This window comes from Aspergillus fischeri, genomic scaffold (assembly GCF_000149645.3).
Source record: "Aspergillus fischeri NRRL 181 1099437636264 genomic scaffold, whole genome shotgun sequence".
NCBI classification, from domain to species: domain Eukaryota; kingdom Fungi; phylum Ascomycota; class Eurotiomycetes; order Eurotiales; family Aspergillaceae; genus Aspergillus; species Aspergillus fischeri.
In genome coordinates, this window is record NW_001509762.1 from 4,230,447 (window position 1) to 4,250,696 (window position 20,250).

At 51.1% G+C, this 20,250-nt stretch overlaps 6 protein-coding genes across 6 annotated transcripts, besides 2 other annotated features; 2 read left to right on the top strand and 4 right to left on the bottom strand.

The window, feature by feature from the left end:
• Positions 1-90: 90 nt before the first annotated feature.
• Positions 91-121: a microsatellite.
• Positions 122-238: 117 nt separating this feature from the next.
• Positions 239-338: a microsatellite.
• A 121-nt stretch (positions 339-459) lies between these two features.
• On the top strand, positions 460-2,828 carry flbA (developmental regulator FlbA; the record flags this gene model as incomplete). The annotated part of the gene is made up of 4 exons (XM_001260588.1): positions 460-1,137; positions 1,248-2,373; positions 2,435-2,622; positions 2,682-2,828. 4 exons carry the CDS (start codon positions 460-462, stop codon positions 2,826-2,828), a joined length of 2,139 nt encoding a protein of 712 aa, XP_001260589.1.
• A 1,271-nt stretch (positions 2,829-4,099) lies between these two features.
• NFIA_086480 (CDC73 C-terminal domain-containing protein) lies at positions 4,100-5,592 on the bottom strand (the record flags this gene model as incomplete). The annotated part of the gene is made up of 2 exons (XM_001260589.1): positions 4,100-4,855; positions 4,924-5,592. 2 exons carry the CDS (start codon positions 5,590-5,592, stop codon positions 4,100-4,102), a joined length of 1,425 nt encoding a protein of 474 aa, XP_001260590.1.
• Positions 5,593-8,213: 2,621 nt separating this feature from the next.
• NFIA_086490 (putative PHD finger and SET domain protein) lies at positions 8,214-10,985 on the bottom strand (the record flags this gene model as incomplete). Its single annotated transcript, XM_001260590.1, has 1 exon — positions 8,214-10,985. One exon carries the CDS (start codon positions 10,983-10,985, stop codon positions 8,214-8,216), a length of 2,772 nt encoding a protein of 923 aa, XP_001260591.1.
• A 3,420-nt stretch (positions 10,986-14,405) lies between these two features.
• Positions 14,406-15,902, bottom strand: NFIA_086500 (putative proline permease; the record flags this gene model as incomplete). The annotated part of the gene is made up of 1 exon (XM_001260591.1): positions 14,406-15,902. The coding sequence occupies one exon, from the start codon at positions 15,900-15,902 to the stop codon at positions 14,406-14,408; it is 1,497 nt and encodes a 498-aa protein (XP_001260592.1).
• Positions 15,903-16,415: 513 nt separating this feature from the next.
• On the bottom strand, positions 16,416-17,708 carry NFIA_086510 (putative nuclear pore protein (SEH1); the record flags this gene model as incomplete). Its single annotated transcript, XM_001260592.1, has 3 exons — positions 16,416-16,522; positions 16,581-17,418; positions 17,472-17,708. 3 exons carry the CDS (start codon positions 17,706-17,708, stop codon positions 16,416-16,418), a joined length of 1,182 nt encoding a protein of 393 aa, XP_001260593.1.
• A 795-nt stretch (positions 17,709-18,503) lies between these two features.
• On the top strand, positions 18,504-19,705 carry NFIA_086520 (UDP-N-acetylglucosamine--dolichyl-phosphate N-acetylglucosaminephosphotransferase; the record flags this gene model as incomplete). Its single annotated transcript, XM_001260593.1, has 2 exons — positions 18,504-18,674; positions 18,725-19,705. The coding sequence occupies 2 exons, from the start codon at positions 18,504-18,506 to the stop codon at positions 19,703-19,705; spliced, it is 1,152 nt and encodes a 383-aa protein (XP_001260594.1).
• Positions 19,706-20,250: the final 545 nt, after the last annotated feature.

A 20,250-nucleotide genomic window follows, 5' to 3' on the forward strand; every position in this document is an offset into this window, starting at 1 on the left:
CCCATTACAGCCTGACCGATACAGGTAAGTAATTGTGGAAAATAGTTTGTTACAGAAAACGAAGCCAACCAAGCCGAGCTCCCCGCTCCCTTTTTCTTTTTTTTTTCTTTTTTTTTTTTTTCCCCTTCCATTATTCATTTTCTTTCCCACTTCCCCCCTTAAAACAAACCTCTTTGATCTCATCATTCCTCTCTTCGACGTCCCTTTCAACCATACTCCATACATCCTACCCGATTTATTTTATTTTTATTTCTATTTCTAATCTTTCCTTCTTTTTTTTTTTTATTATTTATTTATTTATTTTTTTTATTTATTGTTCATTTTTTATATTTCTTTTTTACACCGAATTTCCTCCTTCTCTTTCCCGGTTATCTTACGCTCATACCGAACATACATACATACAACAACCCCCCTCCTCGCTCTTCCATTTCCACTTTCTTATCTGGTTCGCACTATTCAATGCCAACCATATCCTCCACTCCCCTCGACCAAGGATCTCCTCCCTCCTCTCAGCATCACCATCTTTCTTACCATTCCCATACATCTACTACATCTGTGCCGGTCCCTTCCACCCCGGCCGACATTCCTTCTTCCTCTATCATTTCCCCTCTCACTTCACCCGCACCCACGACGTCCAGCACCACTACGAGGGCCAATACAACCGCCACCACGACGACTAGTTTCACTGGTTCTGTGATTGGCTCAATCTCACGACGCAACCGACGGTCGTTCGCTGCATTAGCCCGTGAGAAGACCTCCAACGCTCTTGCGAATCTTTCGGCCATCGGAAGCACCACCAATTCCTCGCTCCGGACCTCAGCCTCGTCGGGAAGCCTTTCTAAGCATTCGCGGAAGCCATCGCAGATTAGCACCCACGAAATTGCTGGTGTTTCACCTCTGACCCCGCCGTTATCCGACGGAAGTACGAGCAGCAATCAATCGAGCCCCGCGTGCATCGAGACCTCGGAGGTAGAATTCCAGCAGAGCTTGAGCGGAAGGCGGCGCCACACTCTTCAACGCAATCCACCTATCTCAGAGCAACAGCTGGAAGCCGGATTTGCTGCACTCCCGTCCAAGATGCACCAAACGTCTTCGAGACTGTTGCGTATGACGGAAGATGACCGCCCCTTTACAAAGGTATGGAAGAAAAGAAAGCCGGAGCCTCTGGATCTATCTCAGCATGACGCATAGAATGCTCAAAAGTTTGAAGACAATGTTTGTTGACGATTTCGGCTTCTTTTCTGTAGGATTTCATGGACCTTTTCTCGACCCTTATGGTCAGCTTGAAGCTGGATTCGCATCGTGTGAGATTCACGAAGTATGACCACACTTTCACAAGCGAGGAAGCCATCAACAACCTTGGATCGCTCAAGTTCTCCCAATCGAACCGCATGCCTGATCCCAAGGATCCCTCTCGCATTGTGACCACGACTACGACCACCACCTTTTCTATGGCCAAGGAGATGGCTCGCTCGGTATGCCAGCGTTTCGTTGACGCCCGCTTTATCGAACCCGTTGATGGCAAAGCACTCCCGATATTCCCACTGAAAGGCGCATTGTTTCAGCTCACTCCGAAGGGCATCAATATCTTGCAGAGATTCTGCCAGAGAAATGGTATCACCGCTCGACACGTGATAGATGTGCTGGAATCCCCTCGCAACACGATGCAACTGGTCAATCTGGAGCGCGACACGGAGACTGATAAACTGTCGCATGATCGAGCCACCATCGAAGTCATTTTTCGCCGCTTTGCTGGTCAGGATGGACCCAATGTGAAGAGTAGTATTTCTACCTCGGATTCGGATTCGTTGAGTGACTACTCAAACGGTCTTGTTGGGGTTAAGATGGCCAAAGAACGGAAAATCAACGACAAGACCTACATGAACACCTTCACCGGGAAGGCTGCCGTGGACTGGCTGATGGATTGTTCGACAACCATTGAACGCCGGGAAACCGTCCTCATTGCGGAGCTTTTCGTCAAATACGGCCTGATCACAATGCTTCAAGAAGACAAGGGATATCCTCAGCCAGATGCGTCCATTGTCGTCTTCCAGCCATCCAAGTACGCTATTTACGGTATCACGGAGCGGGGTCAGCGGGTTTGCGGTTGGATTGCGCGCGACAAGTCCCGCGAGACGTTCTATGACAACCGTGGTATGCCAAAAGACTCCAACAACGCTCGTTTGAACCACATTCTTCAAGATCCTGCTCTGCGACTGCTATTCCGTGAATTCCTGCGTTTCTCTCTATGCGAAGAAAACCTGTCATTTTACCTTGATGTCTCGGAATTTACCGCTGCTTACCACAAGGCGGAGAAGATGGGTGCATTCAAGAAGGCCGACGCCGTCCGCGAAACGCTGGCTGCGGCATATGGTAAGCCACTCTTCATAGGGGATTCTGATTGGTTATACAGTTTTTGCTCACTTTCTTCCAGGTCTTTACAATGCTTTCCTTGCCCCCGGTTCTCCGTGCGAGCTCAATATTGATCACGCACTGCGCAACAGCTTAGCGAGCCGTATGACAAAGGCTGTAGGTGATGACGAGTCTATGTTCAAAAGCCTTCAGGAGGTTGTGCAGTTGTTTGAGATGGCTCAAACATCCGTTTTCAAGTTAATGTCTAGTGTGAGTTCTTTTTCTTTCGATAACGGCTTGGTTAATCACAGTTCGCTGATGAGGATCAGGACTCTGTTCCCAAGTTCCTACGTGATCCGAAGTATGCGGTTGTCCTGCAGGAGCATGATGTCGACTTGATCGGTGCCCCAAGGGCTTACTCACCTACTCCGGCACCCGTTCCGGAGCGCTCAATGAGTCGTTCAGCACGCTCTTGAACTGTGAGGAGGGAATACGTTCTGCGATCTTCATGAGCGCGAATTCCTTGTAAGAGATGACTGCAGCTCTGCCAACGTTCTCTTAACGTTCTCGAGCACACACGGGGTGTTATATCGTCCACGGTCCAGCACGCAAACTTTTATTGGACTGGGCAAGGAGACTACTACGGCTTCCGAAGTCTCCAGATGATTTTGGCACGATTGAATCCCGCCGCTCCCACAGTATGGGAGCATCGAGGGTGAGGGCCCGTTGATACGTCTTGAATTTTCTCACCTCGTCGTCCGTTACGCGCCTCCGACTCGGAGTAACTCCGCCCTACTCCATATAAATTTTTCCTTTTTCATTTCACCGACGCTTGATACACGGTTGAGTTCAACAACAGCTCACGCTTTATGATAACCTTCATTTGTAATCAAGTCATCACGACGGATGAAAGATGTTACGATCTATTTCATGTGATAGAGATGGCCGGAACTGGGGTGTTTATAATATGTTTTCCTTTGTTTGACCCTCGCATATTGAAGAGGAGGCTGAACCCCGACAGTTTTCCAGCATTTAGAAAGGCGTTTTGTCCATTTACATCTGCCTGCATGCATGGCCGCACAGCCTGTTATCATTTTCTTTCAGTTTCCATTGTTTCAGCATATTCCACGTGAAGAGAGATCATGTACATGTCTAAGTATTCTCTTTCCTGCATCCAATTTCCTTCGACTCTTGTGTGATACATTCCAACCTATCAGCGAGTGTATTCCACCTAGTCAGTGACAATACATAAAATATTGGGAATAGAATAGTTCTTTCTCAACGCCGGTAGTCATTATTTCTCCATGCTTTAAGGTAGATCGGAATGAATACCATTGAATCATCTGTGCCTGGAGCTGCGCCAGCGGAGTCAGAATGTACCATGTCTAGCAAAAGACCACTCTCTCAACGCCAAAGAGATTCGATGTAAAGAGGATATGAACAACAGTAGAAATGGAATGATATCAAAGAGACAGATTGAGTGAACGCCTGCAACACGCCTTTTCCTGCTATATGAGAAAGGATCAAAGTCAAAAGTGGATAAAAGATACATCGGGCGGGGCCCCTTGTCTGGTGCTTTCAGCAGCTGCGGCTCACAAAGGAACGTTTCGTACGCTTCTGATTTGCGAATCGAGCATTGCAAATCTTGCCTGATCTGCAGATGCTGTGAAGATGAAATACTCGGATGCTGATTCAGACAAGAGGTTTAGGGGTTAGGGTTGGGAGGACCAGAAATCAAGGGGTCCCATTATTTCGTCGACCCGGCTCCCCACCCTCTCGCTTTCATGCCCTCTTCGATGGCCGTCCAGATATTCTCGACGACTTCGCGATCGCGCCAACGGCCGGCGCCATGGACACCGCCTTTCTCGTCCCATCGCTCGACGGCGAAGCTCTGCACGCCGCGGCCCCAGCCGCGGACTTCGCGGGGGACGTCTTCACCGCGCCAGCCGACGTAGATGCCTGTGGCGTGCTTGAAAAGTTCGGGCGGGGAGGTCCACTTGTACGACTTGAACTGCCAGGTCTGGCCCGTTGTGAAAACGGCAACGAGGCGGTTCCAGTAGTCCGGGCGGAAGTTGGCGGTGCTGTCGACGAGGATGAAGCGGGTGGGTTTCTTGGAAGTTGCTCCGGGCTGAGAAGCACCAAGTGGACGAGAGGCGGAAGTCGAGCCGGCCTCTGAGCGGAGGGGGCGGTAGATGTAGAGAAGGTTGTTGGAGGAGCTGGGCATGGCGAGGGTCGGGTGGTCGGGGGGCACGAAGACACCGTCCTGCAGGAAGGAGCGGACGTTGGACATGCGGATGAGAGATGAGGCGGAGGGGGAGAGGAGGATGATCGGGTCTTGGTTCTTGGAGCTGCCGCTCTTTCGGGGCTGGGTGAGTCCCGCGGACGGGGCAGGCACGACAGGTTGCGGCTTGCTTCCGGGCTTCGCGCCGGGAGGGTACTGTCCTGTTCGTGAGCGGTTGCGTCCGAGGAAGGTCTCTGCTACTTTGCGAACGTGTGAGAAATCCTAGATTCCCCCGTTAGCATTGCCCTCCACTGGCCTGCTTCTCAAGCCGCCGGGGGTGCAGAACTCACGGTAGGCTTGATCCCCCGCAGGACACTATTCCGATCGCCCATCTTCCGTTCTCCATTGTAGATCTCCTGTAATCTGGGATCAATCGCCTTCGGCGCCCGTCCACCCTGAGCAGCTACAGCCGTCTGAGCACCACCAGGCACCGCAGAGACAGCACGTGCAGCCCCGGGAGCAATCGCAGCAGACGCGTCCGCCGGAGCGGCAGAGGGTGCGGCCGCCGCCGCACCCTCAAGGGGTTTGATGTACTCGCTCTCATCCGAGGCGCCTTCCAGCCAAGTGATGAGATCCAGCCGCTCGACGAAGACCAGATTCTGCACCTTCTCCTCTGGCTCGCCTTCCTTGCGCTCTTTTTGCTTCAGCGACTCGTTCAATTCTTGCGCCGAGGCGATGTACTCAGGAATTGCGACATCTTTCTTCTGCCAAGCGAAGAAGATGCTGCGGAGATCGACGGCGGAGTCTGACGAGGCGGAGACGAAGCGCGTCGGCGCCGTCAGCGGAATGGTCTGTGGAATTGGCTGGCGGAAGTACAGATGAGTAGCCTTGGCCAGGTCCTCGGTCGCATTGTCATCCGAAAGATCGGAGGTTGTGGTTGGCGTGGGAAGACTGCCGGCTGCGATCGCACGGCGAAGCGCAAGGAGCGGATCGTGGAGGGAGGGGTCGACGGAAGCCATGATAGACGGCAGAGACACTGATCAAAAACGATTAGGGGAATGTTTTGAACAGCCTCTGAAGCCCAGGCGGGTATAGAAGGTGGTTGTGTTGAAGAGAGCTGCTGGGCTTCGGAAGAGTTGTTGCAAGCTGGATGAGAGCAAGAGACCCGATCTGTCACGTGATTTTATACCGGTGTTGACAGGTAGATACAGCTCAACGACAGGAGAAATAATTGCAAACCAGACCGTGCCACTTTCATCGAGTTCAGAATACAATAATATAGAGTCATATCCAGACCCATGTCTCATCTATCCGAGAAGCTGTCACTCTGAGTTAAAAAAAAATTCAAAGCACCATACCATTTCCAACCAACCAATCTCACCTCACTCTTGGAAGGATATAGCCAAAATGGTGGGCGATCGTCATATGAGCCATTTTAATATTTTATCTGCTCGAGCGTGTTTGATGGACGATAGATCTGAGTAACGACAGTGATGGAGGTTATGCAAAGTACGCGAAGGACGACGTGGACTCGGATGCCTTGGGATTTCAGTAGAGGCTCTCAAGCAGGTGAGTAACCTCCTCATGTAGCCCTCACTGCTCAGTGAGCTTGGTTGCTCAAATGTGAACAAGCAACCACTCATCAGCAGAAATAATCATTTGCTGGGTGGACTTGTTCTTCAGCGCGATCGGTATCTCGATACTGAGTTAAGACCTTAACCACCAAATGGCGTGTCATTCCATAGTAGCGTCTCAGCCGTAATCTCCCCATCATACTCATCCTCTGCGATGCATCGCGAATGGTCTGTTGAATTTACGGAAATTGCTCTGCACCATACATGAGTTTTGTAAACTCCCAGTACTCGGGATAGAAGCCGGCGCATTCCCAGCACACAATTTCAGACAGGCGTCCACGATCTATAAGAATATGCTCGGGTGCAGGTCGGCATGGGTGAACACAGACCAATATGAAGCGGCGTGGATAGCCTCAATCTCGTCCTTTGTCTCCTTACGCACGTAGCGGTGGACTAGGAAGGAGTTGAACTCAGAAATCGAGTTGAATGGACCACAGGTACCGGATGGCAAATGGTGGTCATTCAGCGGGCCGCCATTACTGTTGCCGAAGGCATACGGGGTATGGTTCGGGATGCACCGCAGCTGCGACAAAACACTCCTCAGGTCTTCGTATGAGAGACGGTGAAAGACCCCGGGTAGAGGAGCTGCCTAGTTTCAGGAGCACGCGGTAGCACCGACACGTATCAATTTGGGCACGAGATGCCAGAGAGAGCGTAATATATTCTGTGTCTTTGCATTCAGCTGGACTATCCAAAGCGTCTAAATCAGCCTGTAAGTCCCATATGCAGGGACCAGTGTCCCATACACAACGGAGGCGAGGGCCAACCCTCGGCGCTTCGTTCTTCGGCATGGAATAGATACAAAGAGGCTGCAATGCGGTAGTGCGCTCGGAATAGGAATGGATCTGGAAGAGTTAGGTTGGCGTCTTTGGTCCCCAAGATGAACATCTGCGCTGTCAGTCAGAAGTACTTGTGGTGTAACCCAAGGTTCCCCTAGGTACAGACGTGCACTTTCTCGTCGTTTGAATCCGAGTCCGGTCTCATCATTCCATTGGTCGGAAGTATCAGTTGGAGGGCAAGCTTGAATGTGTCCATTTGGCTGGCTCTGTTGGTGGCCCCGTCGCCTTCAGTAAGGTAAGTTACGACCCTCAGAACAGTTGGTGGTTGCAGAGTCCATAACTGTTCGTATATTCATCCATTCAGGGTAATGGCATCAGGTCCAATGAACTGCCCAGCTTAAGCGCTATAGGTAAAATGAGCATCATCACCAGTGACAGGCAGGTGGCTGAACCAGGCACGAAGATCTCAGGTTAGAATTAGTTGAACCATATAACATCCGATTAAAATATGGAGCATGGACCAAGAGATCAAGGGACGCTTAGGGCGGATATAGATTATCGGCTATGTCAGCAAACCTTGCGGAATCCCATGTTTGCCAGAAATGGAAATTCAATGAACGACTCTGAGCTCAAACGTCAGAATGTCGGACTCTGCCGCTGGAGGTCGGGTTAGAAAATAGTCTCCGAGAGCAAACCCTCAATACGGCAGACTTAGACCGCCAGGACAATTATAATCTCTGAAAGGTATCTCTTGTGAATATCTGCATTGGTCATCTCAACTGATGAATCAGATCATAATGCCGTTAGTCTCCGTGGGACACAGAGTCGTCGCAGATACTGCTCGGAAAAAAAATCCTAAGAATAATGAAAAAGAAGAGAAGAAGTCACAGTAGAAACGGCAAAATAGTAAAAAGACAAATCGTGAAGCAGACGCTGCACCAGCGATTAGACCAAATCCCATTTGCCCATCCCGAGCCCATAATATTTCCGCTTCCAACCAACGCCAGACACGCCTTTTGTGTATCAAAACAAACCCGACTCCATGGCTAGAACGCCGTAGTTCCCACCGTGTACACGAACAGAAATAGTAATGTGTAGAAAGACAAGCAGATTAGAAAGGAGACGGTCACAAATGTGCTCCCTTAGGAGACAACGTGGAAGAACGAAAAGAAAGATCCCGCCAATTACCACAGAAGCGCAGCAAGCGTTACCAGCAGACAAATGTGCCTAGAAAAAGAATGAGGGAACATGTGAGGTCGGCGCCGAACTAGGAGCGTCCTTCACAGTCACGTCCGGAGATGTGGGATTTTCTCGCTTAGTTGCTTCAGCTTCTCCAGTCGCTTTGATCACGGGGTGCAGTGTGTCCACCGGCGCGGATGCATCGCGGGTTGCGGTCGATTGATCGGAAACAGGCTTCTGTGGAGGAAGCATGGCAGTCGCTTGCGCTTGGCTCTTCTCGGACGTCGGGGTGGTCAGTGCTCCCCTTCGGCTGAGATAATCACCAAGACTAAGCTTCTTCTTGACAGGGCTCGGCGCAGTCACCCCAGACCCTGGAGTTGCCGCGGCAGGTTGCGCTGGTGCATCCAGGGTAGATGGCGATGACACCGTCGACCCCGTCGCCGATCCCGGACTGATGGAAGTCGGTCCTGCGGGGTGAGTAGCGGGGGGAAGAGGAACCCAGAGATTTGTACGGTGGTTGTTCACCCTGCTTCCTGGTAACAGAGTATTGTGGGCAGCAGTGGACGGCCAAGGAGGGGGTAGTGGAGGCTTGGTCAACGCTCTAGGAGCTGACGGGGGAGTCGATGCTTTTTGTTCCGCCTCTTGAGTCTGTGATTGACCGGAGGACAAGACTGTAGGCGAGTCGGAATCCTTCATTTCCACGTCTTCCTTCTCGGTCAAGGGAGTTTTGAGAGGTGTAACATTCGGGTACAAGCCGCCGTGAGGACTCGAAGACAGAGGTGAGAGCGCCGCTGGAGACTGCGATGGCAGTCTTCGACTATCTTCCTCCAAGCGAACACGATCTGCATGACAGCGCTTGAGTAACCGTTGCGTGAGGGGTACATAGCTAGGCCGCCGTAGGGATGGCGCAGCAGACAGCACTGACGTATCAGCCTCGGGCTCCGTCTGAATGGCCGAGTCCACATAGTGCGGACGTCGCAGCGGAGACCGCCCGTGGGATGCGCCAATACCGGAGGGCTTCCTAGACATGGATCCTGAGGGCTGTGCCGAAGAGGACGAGCGAGAATGACCTTGGGCTGATACAGCCTGATGAGCTGACTGGCCTGCCTGGATCTGAGGTACGAAGGTTGCTTGGCCACTGTTTCGCTTCTTCTTCTTGTGCGCCTGCTGATCGTGTTCTAGCTGCTGGAATTTCTTTTCCGCTGCCGCAATCTTGCGCTTTTCTCGAGCGGACAACTCAGACTCGCCATCGTGCTGCAGTGTAGGAGTAAGATCCCGACTGCGCGGCTGGCCCCGTGAAGACCCGGATGTGGAGCGACTGTCGGGCTGATCGTCATCCTCCATATTCTTGGTCGTTTCACTGCCTGCGCGACTGTTTGTCGCGGGCGGCGAGGCGGCGGATTTCGTCTTGGCTCTCTTCCGCTTACCGTTGACCTGCTTCGACTCGAGCGCCTTTGGGTGCCGCCGGCGATCAACGCTAGCAAGTAAGCAATTAGCTGGAGGCTCGCACGCGCAGCCACCGAAATTTGCAAGCACATTGCTGATGCATATTGCAGCTACTTCCTGAGCGCTGTCACTCGGCTCCTGCTTGACCAGACCGTGCGTCGACTCGAAGAGTTGGGGATCCAGATACCACATGGCCGTGATCTCCGAGTTGGCCGAAATATCTTCTTTAGCAACAAAGCAGAAATGATACTCCACCTCGTTGGTGATGTAAGTCTTGATCGTGACATTGGGTCGACATGAACGACGCACATAACGAAGAATGCTACCCTCGTGTCGACTGTCAATGTAGATGGGGAGCTGGGGGTGAAAGAATACGAAAGGTTCCGGATGACGAAGCTCCTGCCAGCGATTACTGGGATCCAGGCAATAGTCTCGCAAAAGACCAATCTTGCCAGTAATCTCACCAACAATGTGGTCTTTGGAGACACTCTCGCGAGTCCTGAGTACCTTCCAAGTTGGATGCTGCCCTTCGATATCGATGCTGGGGTCGGTGATTGTTTCTGTAGATAGCGAAGGCCAGAGCGACCGGTCCAGCGCAGTATCCGACCAGGTGAAGATGTCACGAGACGATCGCCCATTGGAAACCCGAGCGAGCGCAGTCGGTTCTGTCACCCAGGACGCCAGGTCCGCCGCAAGAGGGAGATTGACAAAGAGGTTGCTATTCATGGGGGCATAGTCCTGATCATGGTCATAGAGATGTAGAAATTCATTCGAGTAAAGGGGGATGGACGGCCCAAGGGATTTAGTAGGACTCATGGAAGTTGCGACACGTCTGCGGGCATCGAGTGGGAATGGTGCAGCACCAGGAACAGAACTGATGGATCCGGAGGCGCGATGGGTGGCTTTGGCCTTTTTGGCAGGGGGCTGGTCTCGAGCAATCGAGTCCGCCCGCTGATGGAACCCGTTCACCTTGTCACCATGATCCTTGACCCTTTTCCTCTGACCTTTCGCTCCGGCACGTTTCGCTTTCCGGTCACCGCTGTCGCCGACCTCCCTGAGACGTCTCTGCCGCTCGGTGGCACGCTTAGCATCGAGGTAGCGGGGCTCGCAGTCCACGCAATTGTGGACTTCAGGCACGTGGCGACCATGATAGTAGCACTCGATATGCTGCCAAGTCTCGCACCCTTCGCAAAAGACCGTGTTGCCATCGTCATCTTCGAACGCGCAGATGCATTTGATGGTATACGGCTCCTCCTCGTCAGGGGCGGCAGAGTCGGAAACGGCGCCGTTGAGGGCGGGTGAGTTTAGGGGTACGGTGACCGGATAGGGCTCCGTGGTTGAGTGCGTGATGGCGACTGGGGAGGTATCTGTCATAATCTGACAGAGTACCCCCTCCACGAATGAATGAAAAACGCGCTGTGGTGTATTGTTGGGCGGTTGTGGGCTTCAAATAACCCGTTCAGACCCAACAGGCATGCCACCTACCACCAAATCGATGGTTACACGTCTTTACTCAGTTCTTGCCCAATAATCGACAACACCTGCGGTATAGAGTGAAAGAATATAGTTGGGTCCTCCAAAGCGGGATCGAAAACAGTAGCCCCAAATAGGACGCGAAATCGAAAGAACCGCGAGCTCTACCGAGAAATCGTTGCTGAGGTGTGCCAAACGTCAAGATTGAGAATTATGGCTCGAGGTGAGGCAAGCAAGACTTCAGAGCAGTGGACCTGGATTGCGCGTGCGACCGTGAAACGAGGTTACCGTATCGAGAATTAGAAGCCGTCGATCGTGTAGAGGCTGGCGGGTCACGGATCGCATGGAGAGAAGATGCGAAAGGACGATTCGACTGTTGAAGGACTCGAAAATGCTGGAAAGGGTTCAAAGGAAGAACGGAGCTGGAGGGTGAGCAGGAGTACGTAGACGGGGGAAAGTGGAAGGAAAGAAGAAGATGATGAGGTGAATGGAAAGATGGTATGATGGGAAAAAATGGTGAATAAAGGATGGATCTGGATGAGAAACGAAGAAGAAAATGGGTAAGCGAGGAGCAGAGTGAAGGGAAGCGAGAGAGGGAGGGCGAGGAGGAGAGGAAGGTACTAGGTACGGGTAGGTGTGGTAAGAGACAAGAGACAGAGAGCAGCGAGAGGCTAAAGGCACGGATGGGCCATTCAAGCGGCGTTCCAGAAGTCCCAGAGAGAAAGAGGAAAAGCGTGGAATTTTTTTCTCTTCCCACCCGCTCTCAGTTCTGGGGATCAGCTTCGGGCAATCTGGTTAGAGATCACGAGCCTGATCATCGCTTTGAGAAATCGGAAATTCGACAAAATCTAACAAAATAATAAAATAAAACACTGAAAGTTTGTCGGGAATAAAACTAGAATATCGACGATGATTGTGAAAAGGTCGGGAAAAGGGAAGGGGGAAGCCGACGAATGTCAGCCCAGCCGGCCATCGAGGAATCGATCCAAGGGACGACGAGTCAACGACAAGAGTCTCAAAGATCGAGAAGAGGGGGGGAAGATGCGAGAGAAAGCAGGCAAGAGAACCTAGACCAGAACAGGCGGTTTGTTTCGAGTTCGGGTTCATCCTGGAGCTGCCGGAAACGAACACGACCAGTGAGCTGCTGGGCGAGGATGGGAAGGGTTGGCGGCCTGAGAAGTCAGGCCTCAATGGGGGTGAAAGGAGAGAATTGTTGCCTGGCTGCCTGGGTGGTTGGGCACTGGAGTGAGTTCCCGCTAGCTTGTTTCCGGTAGGTGTTGAAGGCACTAGGCCAGAAGGGGAAGTGTAGTTAGTCTGACCCATTTTGGGGATAGCGGGGATGCACATGACACGCGGGAAGGGTCCAAGAAACCGAAAGTGGCAGACAGAGAGAGCGAGAGACAGCAGGAGAGAAGAAAGAGCATATCACATCGACAGTGGATGGAAATATGAAAGAGTGATCGATCAGCCGTATCCCATTGTCAATGGAAATGAAAAGTAAAGGAAAAATTGCTCAGTAACCAAATTACTCGACCATGACTCTGATGACCATTCCCTAAGCGGGCAGACAGCCCAGGAATGAGGCAATTCCTATCTGGTCGTCTGTACCTCCAACATCTCAAGGGACGCGAAATTATCTTCACTCCAGTCACGGGAGAACAGAGGGATCAATGGAAGGAAGTCTCAAAGAAACTGTAGGGAAGAGGAGCGGCGGTTAGTATCAATGGTGGTTAGTAAAGAGAGTAAAGGAGCGATCATGTCAGGCGAGAGAGAGCAATGGGAAGTCGGAGGGATCTTCCGCGTGTTGTACATCGCCCAATAGGCACCACCAACTGAGTCAGGTAACCCCAGCGAATCTGGTGGATTGCCACCATTATTTTGTGAGACAATGGTTTCAAGACCAACCCACGCAATGACTGAGAGTAAACAGATTTGTAGCCAAGATGATGCAGGGAAGTCGTTGAGAGAAAACGCTCGTTCGCTCTGTGTCAGGGACATTAGACCGCGAGTAAGCCGGGGGCCGTCCAGGTATCAGACAGAACAGCATGATTCAGGGAACAGCTGAGCAAGGCAAATATTCCGGAGGCAAAGCACCGAGTGAAGAGATCGGTCATCTTTCCCCCTTGCTCATCGCTTCTTTCTCTTCCTGAACCTCTCCCCGCTTGCTTGGAGCATGATAGGGAACAAGTAGAGGAGAACCGAGAGAAAAGCGAACAGGGAATGATATAGCTAGTAAGAAAAAAAGGAAAAAAACACGAAGATTGTCAGATGCCACTGTAACAGAAGATATTCAACTTGCTATAACAGTGTATCGAGAACCCTCGGGGAAATCAGTGTTTTGGGGAGGAAGAGGGGAGGAGGGTAGCGGAAGAAAAAAGCAGTCATCTGCTCTGTCTGTCTCGGTGGCCCCCAGAAGAAGAATGACCTGAAGCTTCCGGCGGACGAAGAGCAGTTCTTAAAGTAAACAAAGGAAAGAAAAGATGGGAGGGCGAAATCAAAAGGCATTACTGCGTATTAATTGAAATGGTAATGGAGCAGAATTTGCCTGTCTCGTTGTCGCTGCTAGCAAGATGGCCCAACCCAACCCACCGCGTACTAAAAAGCCCAGACGCTTCCTAAAGCGGGTTGTCGATGGCAACAAGGATTTTTCTCCTTCATGATTTGCTTGTAATCCCGTCTTAAACATCCACTCACCTCGTAGAGTAGATAGATTTAAAAGTCGTCGTCAATGATAAATCTCTTAAGAACAATTCCTTGTACTGGTGGTCCGTGAGGAAGAGCAAAGAATGGCCGCAATGTGGAAACCTCATCCTTCCCTTTTCTGCCTCAGGCAGTCGGCACAGACATAGTGAGCTTCCATTGCACCGCACTATTCAATTTGCCACTAGAATTGAGTGGCTGGGAGATTGAGAACGGCTCAAGCTGCACGTACGGCGGAATTAATTTTCGATCGACTTTCTCATACTTTGATCGTTCCCAAAAGAACTTGGAAGCCTCGCTACAGAAATAAGGGCCCATGCCTGCCAACATTGGTAGGCTGAAGTTTGAACTGGATTTTCAGGACTGATATACCATCTTCAGACCTTGTTGTACTGCCAAGAAATTGATTACAGAACAATAAATTTCATCATTTTAGAGTCCAGGAAACAGAATAATTGATTAACCTGCTGGTCACTATAAATAACATAAGGATATCAAATCGTTAAACGCAATTCTGAGCCTACAAAATGCGAGTCCATCCAAAACATTCGCAGTCCCAAATAAAGAGCGCCAGCCCGTTGTCACTCTGGCTTCAAATTGTTTCCTATGGTGGATGGATTCTCAAAGGGCTGTGTTGTGTAAGGACGGATCTGCTCCTTCTGTCCTGTCGTTGGACGTTGTAGAAGGTAGCTCTATAGACCAATCTCCAGGCTCCTCGCTACTGGTTTCCTTCATCCTAGCCCGTCTCCGAATAACAGCATACCCCACACGATGGCCAATATAGAGTAGGACAAAGGAGGATATCCCGAAGTACACAGGAAGCAACTTGCTCGCGGCCAGCTGCGACGGAGTCGCTATGATGAAAGTGTTCATAATAGGCAACAGTGTACATGTGACAATGCCAAAGTACGCCCCATAGGGCTGTATTCTGGCCCGGTGTACAGAGGTAAAGCCTAAGGCTTCTGTCTGCCTGCGAAAGTAAAGATAGACGACGCACGTGCTCACCCAGGAGATGCATCCGCACGTGGTGATGAAATACATCAGCGAGTTAAAGACAATCGAGCTGGATGTCATCGCGGAGAAATATGCGAAACTGGAGAAAAGTGCAGACGTTATGACTGCTACATACGGCACGTCCCATCGGTTGCGCCGCTTGAAAAGTTTAGGAGCATGCCCAGCTTCGGCCAATGAATGCAGCGTGCGTGAAGAGGTGAAGAGAAAAGAACGGCCTGATGCGACAGACGACAGGAAGATCAACGCGGTCACCACCACTGGAAGAACAGGAATTCCGCTCCTCTTGATCGCCACCAGATAAGGCGAGGTCCCAGCGCCAACCCCGTGGTTTGTAAGTGACGGATCGTTAAAGGGGCTCATCACGCCCATGGCCACTGCGTTGAGTATATAGAGCACGAAAAGATGTATCATGTCGATTCGGGATGCACTCAGAATGTTGGCTTGCTGTTTCGAGTCAAGTTGTTCAATTCTCTGGACGATGAGCTCCGGCGTAAAGACGAAGGCGATCATGCTATATTGGAGGCACTGGAGCAGGCCAAGAAACCGGCCCAGGTGACCATCGTATATGAATTCGTTCATGGGGCCCGGCTCGTTCCAGTAATGGAATCCTTGAACAGGAGAGTGAGAAACACCTGGAATGGCAAAGACAATGGAGAGAAAGACGAGGCCCGTGGCCGTGATCAGTTTCAAGTAGGTAAAAACAGCTTCCGACTTCTTGAACGATCTTTCTGGAAGCATGTTGAAGCCAAATATGATCAAAGTAGGAATGCTGACACGAAGCGCAACCGCAGGCGAGGGATTTACCATTGCAAGGCTGACAATAGCGTTCGTGATTTCAAACGGGATGAGCATCGACAGTGAAAACCAGCGAAGGTAACCCATGGAGAAGGCCAAGGGTTTCGACGCGTATCGGTAGCTGTGAGAGACCATTGTGCCATCTTGGGCCGGCATATGAGCCGCAATCTCCGACAAGGAGGTTGCGAGACAGTATACCAGAACAGACAAGAACAAATAGGAGAAGAGCAAGGAAGCAGGACCCCCGGCGGCCAGCGCCTGGCCACCTCCGATAAAGAGGCCTGTCCCAAGGGTCGGTCCGACCGCCATGATTTCCAGCTAAGAATGATAATATGAGTAAGATACGGTGCACAAAGCGAGGAAGCCAGGAGGTCCGCCTGGTTGGATGAGATACTCCAGGGACGGTGCTGGAATATGTAGAGGATATAATGCGTATGAGTGATGATCGTTCTTGCCTCACACAGCCGCCCGGGTCAAAACAACACATTCTCATGTCTATTTTGCGAAAAAGGAAAGGAGCAAGAGCCGTTGACGAGGTTCGAGGTAGCGAGTCTATTGGCATATTCGAAACGAAATCAAATCCATCAGCCCGACCGGAACCTTGACAAGAAAGAAAAGACGCCCTTAAAGGAAAAGCAAGCAGGTATCGCTGGGTATCATAGTCTAATGGAGACAAGGACAGAAGAGAAGAGTATAAAACCCTGTCAGACACGCATAACCACGAGAACGCCGAGCAGCAACTACGTAGCTGCCACCTTTGGGTGAAGGCTCGATGAGCAGTTAATTGCGGTAGTCAATCGGCGTCAGAAGACAAACGCCAATTCACTCATAGTCTATACCGGTCTCAGCGTATTCGAGCCACTTGCCCGACAAGGACTTCTTCCAGAAGCGGACAGCACCATCGTCACCAGAAGAGATCAGACAGTCACCTAGAATAGTTCAGTCGCATGCCAGGGATTGATTTCCAAGAGTGCCCTGAAAACTCACCTGCGTAGGAAAACTCTACCTGCCATACATCGAGATGTTTGCTGTCGATACAAGCAACTTCCTTGTACGAATGCTTGAACTGAGAATCACCAGTCGCTGGACGATTTGTCACCGACTCAGGTGTTCGATTTGCAAGAGCGGACCCAATCCCTGATTGTGCGGTGGCACGCAAGGAGGGTGACTGTGAATGAGATTCGACGTGTCTTCCGTTGGTGTTCTGCGAACCACTGTTTGACATCAAAGTATAAACTTCAAAGACTCGTACGAAGCCATCTTTGCAGCCACTAGCAATGAGATCGTAGCCTCGAACAGAGCCATTAGCCCAGGAGATGTCTCTGACAAGCCCGCCATGCCCAGTCAATTCAATAGCGTGGTAGAAGCGACGATTGGCGTCGGTGCGGTATACTTTGACGCTGTCCATCGCGGCGACGACAAGAGAGAGGCTCTTACGGTCCCAGCTCGGATTGACTAAGTGAGTAATATCTGTTGGATCATGGTGAAACTGCACTTTGAAGCTGGTTTCCTCACCGCGTTGAGGCGCAGTGCAAACTCGAAACTGGTCCAGGGGCTGCCAGTCCGCGAGGGAGTCGGGGCTGACGGGTTCCATGACCATAAGGTAGCCATCTCGAGTAATTACAGCGAGCCAGGTGTCAAGATCAATGTTGCGAAAGTCCATAGAAACGAACGGATGCCGTTGCGGGGCCGTCATACGGAAGATCGACCTGAAGCGTCGCCCCGAATTGGGTGGTTGGGTGACGTCTTCCTGCCAGATTTTGCACTTCATGTCTTCGCCTACACTGCCTATGTGCTGGCCAGTAAACGGACCGTTCCATGTCGCCTGTCACAGGTGAGTATTTGCGGGCGCAATGGGCCCAAGGAGCGGATGCTTACATCACGGATTTCAGCGTCATGAGCGCGCCAGGTATCGACCAGTTGCCATTCACCATCTTTCTGATCCCACACCTTCATGCGGTGGTCCGAAGAAGCGGTGACAATGCGATTGCCATAAAAGTTGAATTTGGTCACAGTCACCAAGTCACGATGGCCGGCATCGAAGTCGGCGAATCCAGAGGACATGTCGGGCCGATCAGGTGTTCCCTTGTGAAGGATCCCGGGGACCAGGTTCATTCAATTGGGACAGACAGACCGGAATACCATGCAGATTCAAGCAGGCGTGTCGACTTCAATTGAAGAAGAGCAGCAAACCACCCTTGTACACAGGTAAGCCAGAGGTGCCAGTGAATTAGGCGGAAGCACTTCTCATTATCATCACAACAATAACTGTCTGTATCTTGTGGGGCCAATTGAATTGGAGACTTTTCCTCTTGCGGATTGACTGGAGATCAGCTAAGCATGTCAAGCGCTCACCGCCATGTGGGCGGTCTCAAACGACCGGCAGAACCGGCATGGGAGCGTCGAGGGTGAAATGATGCCAGATTGCAACCCTTTGCCTGAATGCAATAATGCCAGAAATTGATCCTTCTTTTCTTCTCAGGAGCTCGCGCTCAGGACTAATATACAGCACAGTAATGCTGCAGCTGTTTCCCTGACAATGAACTCAGCATATGCAAGCTCGCTTTCTCGTCGGGAGACCTGGCGTCTCTTGGTGCTGGCGGGAGCGGGTATTGGAATCATAGTGAATAGTCTTCAAGGTGACGGCGCACCTCTAATCGCATCCATTGCTTTTAGCGCAGTTGCTTTTGCATTGACGTTTAGTCTAATTCGATGGCTGGGACCGGTTTTCATGAGAGCCGGCCTAAAGGGAAAGGACATGGCGAAGCCAAGAAGACCTGAAATGTACGAACACATGCGAATTGTTGCTTTTTCCCTTTCGATAATTCTCATCCTTGCTCCTCGAGTTGTCCGCTACTAGCCGTGTAAATATGAAGTTATCATGCTAACTGATTTGCTAGACCGGAGACGATGGGGGCTGTTTGCGCTGTTGTGTATCTTCTGGCGCTCATCTTCTTCATTCCCTTTGCCTTTTATAAGGACATCGTTGCAGCTACTTCGGGTGGTGGTAATCGAGATGTAGTGCTCGAGATTGATCATGTCGAGAATGGTCGCTTTCTTCATCGCTTTCCACACTCCAAGGTCCGTCCTGCCAGTTCTCCTATCACACTTAGGTAACTGACATGTTGAAGCTTGCGTCTTATCTGTCGGGGCTCCTCTCCTTGCAATGTATTGTCATACTAGGAATAGGAGATGATCTGCTCGATATACGCTGGAGACACAAAGTCCTCATTCCTGCATTCGGTGCAATCCCCATGCTCATTGTTTACTTTGTGGACTTTGGTGTTACGCATGTTGTCGTGCCGGTGCCCCTGCAGCCGTATTTGGGCGCTTTCGTGGATTTGGGATTGCTATACTATGTGTACATGGCCGCTATTGCCATATTTTGCCCCAACGCCATCAACATGCTGGCGGGGATCAACGGAGTGGAAGTTGCACAATCACTCGTGATTGCGGTGCTACTGGTTGCGAATGATCTCTTATACATTGCACCTACAACGCCATTCCCGCACCCGGCTACCGACTCGCATCTATTTTCTTTATACTTCCTGCTCCCTTTCATCGGGGTTTCGGTGGCCTTGCTGTGCCACAACTGGTATCCATCGAAGGTGTTTGTGGGCGACACCTACTGCTACTTTGCGGGGATGGTGTTTGCCGTGGTGGGGATTCTAGGCCATTTCAGCAAAACCCTCCTGCTGCTCTTCATTCCACAGATCTTCAACTTTCTGTATTCGACTCCGCAGCTCTTCCACATCATCCCCTGTCCCCGTCACCGACTCCCCAAGTTCAACGCCATGAGCGGGCTGTTGGACGCGTCCGTGACCGAGTGGACCGTGCCTCCGTCCCCAGTGGTAGCCACTGGCCTAGAGATCCTGCACAGGTTGCGGCTGATTCGCATTACAAAGAACGAGAAGGGTGAGATCGTCGAGTCGACCAATCTGACGATCCTGAATCTGTGGCTCGTCTGGATGGGACCGATGCGGGAGGATCGTCTGGCGTGGCACATGGTCATGGTTCAGACCGTCTGTGGAGCCTTGGGCTTGTTCGTACGACATCGTCTGGCGTTGCTGGTGTTTCAGCAAGATAATAGAGCATTTGGATACGGCGTATAGTCTTTGTGTGTGATAGACGAGTTGTAAATTAGATCAACTTCTTTACATTTGGCGCCATTATTCGCAGCTTCGGCTAAGATCGATGCGGGCCTGAAAAACCAACATCAACGTATCACCAAAAATTAGTATATTGAGTATTTCAAATCCTCTCGAGATGACACTTAGCGACTTAGGTTCCTAGCTCTGGGTCTGCCGAGGCTTGGGTAAGACTAGACGCTAACCGTTAACTCCGAGCCTAAATCCAGTGCCACTAGGGATCAGTAAGCCTAAGACCCCAGGCTTCATCGTCATCGTCATCATTGTTTTCTGATATCTACTCGGGCCACGGAGTTACTGTCATCAGATTTGGTTTCTTCCTCATTCTTGGTACTATAATGCGTTGCTTACCTAGATAATTCCATCGCCACCATCTACTCTCCAGGGGATATCTCCGCTTTCTGTCATCTGGTTGCATTACTATGCCACGACAGACAGACTTTCTTTGTCTACGTCCCCAATGCTCTTGCTAGGCCAAACTAACTTTCTCTGTTCCCGTTTCGCAGTGG